General features: G+C 43.9%; 1 protein-coding gene across 1 annotated transcript; it reads left to right on the plus strand.

The window, feature by feature from the left end:
* The first annotated feature begins 201 nt into the window (after nt 1-201).
* On the plus strand, nt 202-2,833 carry LOC139310821 (lysozyme C, milk isozyme-like). Its single transcript, XM_070935051.1, has 4 exons — nt 202-337; nt 528-689; nt 1,508-1,586; nt 2,657-2,833. Exons 1-4 carry the CDS (start codon nt 202-204, stop codon nt 2,721-2,723), a joined length of 444 nt encoding a protein of 147 aa, XP_070791152.1. The 3' UTR covers nt 2,724-2,833.
* Nucleotides 2,834-6,455: the final 3,622 nt, after the last annotated feature.

A 6,455-nucleotide genomic window follows, 5' to 3' on the forward strand; every position in this document is an offset into this window, starting at 1 on the left:
ATGAGAGTTAAAAATATTTTTTTTCTTCCTCTTTCTCCTCAAGACCCTCTTCTGATCCGTTATTGCTTCAACTTTGGGAATTACTATTGCCACATACTTTGTTGTCAATCTCTCCTGAGTTTCCACTTTCACAAGCTGTGACTATAAAATCCAGTAGCCGCACTGGAGAAGTCAGACATCCTCCTCTGAGAAGCTGCAGCAATGAAGGCCCTATTGCTCACTCTCCTCTTCCTCCTCATTGCAGCCAATGAAGCCAAAGTATTTACCAAATGTGAACTGGCTTCACTTCTGAAAAGGCAGGGGATGGAAGGATATCACGGCTACAAATTGGGTGACTGTGAGTTTACTTTTTCTATCTCTCTGTTTTAGCCTGGTTCAGGTTTTCAAGAGGAATGGGTCCGTGGGTCCTTCCTTGGTTGAGGGAAGAATGATTGAAGATGGTTAAATATTCTGTGTAAGAAACCAGGATAACTTTTCACTTATAACAATAACCTTTTATACTCCTTTCCCTGTTTGCTCTCTTCCAGGGATCTGTATGGCCTATCATGAGAGCAGATACAACACCCAAGCTGTGGGGCCACCAAACACGGATGGCAGTCGCGACTATGGGATTTTCCAGATAAACAGCCGCTGGTGGTGCAACAATAACCAGGGCCCTACAGCTAATGGCTGTCATAAGCCTTGCAGTGGTAAGACACCTAGTGTAGGGAAGAAATTATCTTGATGAAGGAATACAAGAGTTGTTAGGAGAACTGTTAGGGTTTTAGTCCTTCTTCTCCTTTATTGCTCTTTGTACTTGTTCAATTTTGTCCAGTGCTTCATGAAGTTTGGCATTAAATCATTCTGTCTCTCAAAGTAGTTTCAAGTTCCTGCTTGGGTTACCTGTGATGGTATCTAGCCACCATATTTTCTGTTGGCCTCTTAGCCTTTCTCAATCTGCTCCTCCACTTTGTACTCCATTTCCCAAATTCTCACAAGTCTTTTAACTTCCTTTTCACAGCCATATCTCACTTTGTGCCTCCAAACACCACCCACCACAACATTAGTCAATGTCTTGCCCAGAGGCACAAGTTAAAGGCAGCCGTAGAACTTCAACTAGCAAGGAACCTGATCCAGTGTTCTCTGTCCTTTGTCAGAAAAATCTGGTTCTTGGACTTTGGTGAGACAATTCTTCTCTCACTCCTATCCAAGAGTGCAGAAAGACTGTCGGGAAGTCTGCATATTCAGCTCCAGAAGGAAAACAGATTCCCAGTGTTCTACACTTTTCAGACCTGTTACTCTACACACTTAGAGGTTGAGAAATGTCATTTCATGCTCTACACCAGCTGTATAAAAAGTAGCTTACACTGTTAAAGAAGTGAATGCTTTACATAATAAATTTTGAGGTTCTACAACTAAAATGCCGCTTGGGTAAGAAACTGCCTTAAATAGTAATATTATGCAAGTCTTTGGAAATTTTTTTGAAACATCTGGGTTGGAACATATTTTAATTTGTCTTTCCTGGCAGCTTTCTTAAATGATGACATCACAGATGATATTATTTGTGCTAAGAGAATTGTGCGTGATCCCCAAAAGATGGATGCCTGGTAAGTCAATCTTTCATTAACACCTTCCACTTGTAATGTTGGGTAGCAATTGAATTGTCTTGAAAGTTAATTATCTTTCTTTACATTATTGTACAACTTTTAACCTTGATGGTAAAATACAATTTCTGAATATGGAAATGTGTATTTTTCTTGCTAGAGGGGTTTGTTGATACCTATTATAGCTGGATAATTTCTTCCCAGTAATTTCCCATCCATTATCCACTTTTGTGCTTCTCCCTTGTTTTAAAATCTTTTATCACAAGTTCAGCATTGGGGTTTGGTACCAAGTTGGGGCAAGTAGCAGAAGAATTTGGTAGATGGCCTTTTAAACACCAGGACTCTGATCCCATGAAGGAGCTCCACAGGATCAGAGAACTGGTAGATAAAGAATGCAGTGAGAGAAACAGGGAGAGCTATTTGTGAAGCCTCCAATCCTAAATTGAATAGGAAAGGGGGCTGCAGCAGCAAATGGTTAGATGGAAAACTGTTAAGCTGGGAATGTAGAACCAAACAATAATGCTATTATGTGGTCAAAACTTAAGAATAATTTAAAAGTTATTTTGCTGTATGCCTTTCTGAGGGATTCTAGGATATGGGGTAGGATTTTGTGAGCCCTCTGGTGATCACCAAAGACTTTGGATGGGAACTCCCTTTAGCTCTAGCTAGTATAGACGCTACCTAGGATATGTGGGAACCAAAGTATCTCTTGGGCATTACTGGTCATATAGGCTTTATTGTGACAAATAGAAAGTCAGGAGTATTTTAGCTAAAAGAAAAAAAGTGTTGGATTTTAGCCTGGAGAAAAGGAATTCATTGACAAACCAGCAAAGGAACTTTATCAATCAATAAATAAGAAAGATGAATGAAAGATAGTTGCCACTAACTCACTTGGAAATTTCTGTCTCCTGCTTGAGCGGGGGCCAGGGGGGAGTTGGACCAGAAAACCTCCAAGGTCCCTTTCAATTCTGTTCTTCTTATTCTGTTACTCTTGAAGTAGATTTACATAATCAAACAAACCACTCCTGCATGTGGTTTGGAAAGACATGCAATATTCTTCTTCTTACTTCTAGGGTTGCCTGGAGGAACCACTGCAAAGGAAGAGATCTGTCAGAATGGACTCGTGGCTGCCAGCTCTGAGATGGATGATCCTGCATTTCTCTTCTGCATTTCCCTTCCTCCTCCTGTCATGAAAATGATACTACTTCTTATACCGTATAACCAATCTTTCACAATTCGATGTGATGCGTGTACCCCAGAAGTTGGGAAGAACAAGTTTCTTTGCATACAAATGATGATTTTCAATCTCTTTTAAACTCTTCAAATATTGCTTGAAAATGTTCAATAAAATGAATATTCTGCATTTTGCCATTTTCATTTCATCCTTCATTATTCTCACATAACTGAACTGGCTATTAATCTTTCCTATGGCAGGGGAGAACTGTGTAACCAAATACATCACTGGTTCAAAACTTGGCATCACATAATAGAGATCCTGATGCATCTCTTTATACAATATTAGTAAACTATCTTGAAACTGTTACATGAAAATTCTAAATTGGCAGTCAAGGCCAGACAATATCCAGGATGTACCTCCAGTTATACTGTACAGCTTGTTTTTTGCTGTACAGTATAACTGATGTCTGAATTTAGAATCTGGTGGCTATCTTACTACAATCCATTGTCCTGGCAGATACCAGAGTGCAAGAAATTGGTGGAGATAGTGTTGTTTTTGCAAAGAAAGCATTTTTTGAGAGATGTGGATTTAAAAGTTCAGTAGGACATTGGGACATTAAAGGTAAAAAGTTCAAGACTGGAAAACAGGAAGGGTCTGCTATTCTGATAAGCGAGTCAGCTTGGGCAAGCAGATTAGTTAACAGTTTTAATCACACAAGTCTAATATATAGTGGAGAAATTAATTAACCGCTTGCCTCAATTTATTATATTTATGCTGCATGGCAGTGGTGAAATCCAATTTTTTTTACTACCGGTTCTGTGGGCATGGCTTGGTGGGTGTTGTAGCGCGGGAATAATGAGAGGCACAAGCAGGCTAGTGACAACAGCTCTTTAATTAAGGGTGAGACTTCAGCAAAGGAACACAGGCAACAGCCCTCTTTATATACTTTTCAGAGGCGACCAAGAACCAATCAGAATTCACTGTACATTTGAATTTCCTGCACAAATTAGATACATACATAACACCCCTCCACTCCCAGAAGGCACTTATTCTATCTATTTACATATTTACATACAAAATCACGCAGGTGACCAGGGCGTGTCTTAATCCTGGTTGACCTGCGCAGTTCAGTTGTTGGCGAGGCGTTGAGCCGGTCGGAGGGACCTCCCGTCTCTCCCGGCTCTGCCAATGGAACCTCCTGGATTTCTCCGGAGGTGTGGCTATCTCCGGCTGGGAGTGTCGACTCGCTGGGGCAGCGCTGGAACTCTGGGTTTCCAGATAAGTATTCCGGTTTACTCGGGCTTGAGGTAGCTGTGTCAGAAATACCTTGATAGTTAGGACATGAGTTTTCGTTTTGTAAACGTTTACGCAATTGATCTATGTGTCTCCTCCAGATTTTAGCATGCCCTATATCCACTGTGTATGACTTTGGACCAGTAATTCCTACGATGGTTCCCTCTACCCATAAGGGCCCATTGGTGTAGTTTCTAGCAAAAACTGGTGCTCCAACTTGGAATTGTCTTAGTCCTCCCCCTTCCCCCTTGAAGCTATCAGAGGAGTAATTGGGATGCAGTCGGTCGAGGATGCATCTTAGCTTTCGGCCCATTAAGAGCTCGGCTGGGCTGCGGCCCGAGGTGGGGCACGGGGTGGCGTGCTGTACCGCTAAGAACTCATCTATTCTAGCCTGCCAGTCCCCTGCATCAAGCCGGGAAAGAGCTTCTTTGGCCGTTCTTACAAATCTTTCTACAAGGCCATTTGAAGCCAGATGAAAAGGAGCGGATAATGCATGTCTAATGCCTAATTCAGCTAGATAGCCCTCAAATAGAGTGCCGTGAATTGGGGCCCATTATCAGATACCAGGGTGTCCGGCAACCCGTGTGTTGCGAATAGTTTTCTGAGTACTTTGATTACGGCCTCAGAAGTGGTAGATGGCATTAAAGCAATTTCGAGCCACTTAGAATATGCATCTACAATGATAAGAAAATTCTGACCGTGGAACGGGCCAGCGAAATCAGTGTGAATCCTCCCCCACAGACCCTTTGGTTTTTCCCATTCCCGAACGGGAGCTATGGGAGGATCTGGGTGGGACTCCTGGCAGGGCCTACAGTTCCCTACCCACTCAGTGACATCTTGGTCAAGATGTGGCCACCAAACATAGCTACGAGCTAGGCCTTTCATGCGAACAATACCAGGGTGTCCCTCATGCAGCATTTCTAGAACCCTGTGCCTTAAACGCGAAGGAACGACCACCCTGTCTCCCCACAACAAGCAACCCCCCAACATTGACAGTTCATTTTTTTTGTTAAAGTACAATTGAAAGTCACCACCGTCCACCTTGGTAGGCCAACCCCTCGTTACCCAGCCCATTACAGTGCGCAAAACAGAGTCTCTGGCAGAAGCCCTTGCCACCTTGTTTGAAGAAATGGGACCTGGGGAAACAACGTCAATAAGTAAAACCGGGGTCGGGTCGTCCAACAATTCGGGCAAGGGGCATCGGCTGAGGGCGTCAGCATGTCCTAAAGTTTTGCCCGGCCGGTGGATCAGTCTGTAAGAATATGCAGCTAAGAAAATGGACCATCTGGTCATCCGGGGGGAAAGAGCAGCCGGGATCAGTTTATCTCCAGCCAAAAGTCCCAAAAGAGGCTGGTGGTCTGTAACAAGTTCAAAGGAGCGGCCAAACAAATACTTGTGAAATTTTTTGACCCCAGCTACAGCCGCTAATGCCTCCCTATCTAGCTGGCTATAGTTCCTTTCAGCACTAGACAAAGTGCGAGAGTAATAGGCGATGGGCGCCTCTAACCCATTCGGCAGTCTATGGCTTAAAACCGTGCCTACGCCAAAGGGGGAAGCGTCACAGACCAACACTAGAGGTAGTTCAGAATTGTATTGTATAAGGAAACTGTCCTCAGACAAAAGTCTCTTTACTGCGTTGAATGCGGCCGCTTCTCATTTGCCCCAAACCCACGGAACGTTTTTTCCAAGGAGCCTGTGCAGAGGCTCCGCAACGGTGGCTTTGTGTTTCAAAAACATCGTATAGAAATTGAGAAGGCCCAGGAAGGCTTGCAGTTCGGACTTTGACTTGGGGGTGGGCGCGCTTTGGATAGCCCTGACTTTGCTTTCTGTGGGGTGAATGCCTGTGCCGTCGATTCGGTAACCTAAGAATTCCACTGATGGAACCGCTATTTTGCATTTTGCCCGTTTGAGTTTAAGTCCTGCTTCTCTGAATCTGGTTAGGACTTGTCTAACCCTCTGGCCTAACTGCGTCTCATCTTGGCCACTAATCAAAACATCGTCGAAATATGGGACGACGCCTGGGAGGCCTTGTAGAAGGCACTCCATTGTGCTCTGAAATAGCCAGGGGCGATGCTGACCCCAAATTGAAGTCTGGTGCATTTAAAGGCACCTCTGTGAGTTACTATTGTCTGTAATTCTGCCGTAGCGTCATCTACAGGCAGTTGCTGGTACACCTGCGCAAGGTCTAGTTTTGTGAATAGCTTGCCAGGCCCCAGGGAGTGTAGTAGATGGTGGACTATCGGAACCAGATAGGCGCTCTGCTGCAACGCCTTGTTAATCGAACACTTATACTTAGCGCAAATTCTAATTGAACCGTCCGATTTGACTGGCGTGACTATTGGGGTTTCCCACTTAGCATGATCTACGGGAATTAGCACCCCTTGCTTAATGAGCTTGTCGAG

The sequence above is a fragment of the Pituophis catenifer genome, unplaced genomic scaffold (assembly GCF_029215685.1).
Source record: "Pituophis catenifer annectens isolate HBS135680 unplaced genomic scaffold, rPitCat1.0.hap2 SCAF_2, whole genome shotgun sequence".
Classification (NCBI taxonomy): domain Eukaryota; kingdom Metazoa; phylum Chordata; class Lepidosauria; order Squamata; family Colubridae; genus Pituophis; species Pituophis catenifer.

Bases quoted from the DNA above. Each gene is read 5' to 3' on its own strand.
- LOC139310821 (XM_070935051.1), top strand. From the start codon at position 202: ATGAAGGCCCTATTGCTCACTCTCCTCTTCCTCCTCATTGCAGCCAAT. The intron at 338-527 runs GTGAGTTTACTT...GCTCTCTTCCAG, and splicing joins CGGCTACAAATTGGGTGACT to GGATCTGTATGGCCTATCAT. The intron at 690-1,507 runs GTAAGACACCTA...CTTTCCTGGCAG, and splicing joins CTGTCATAAGCCTTGCAGTG to CTTTCTTAAATGATGACATC.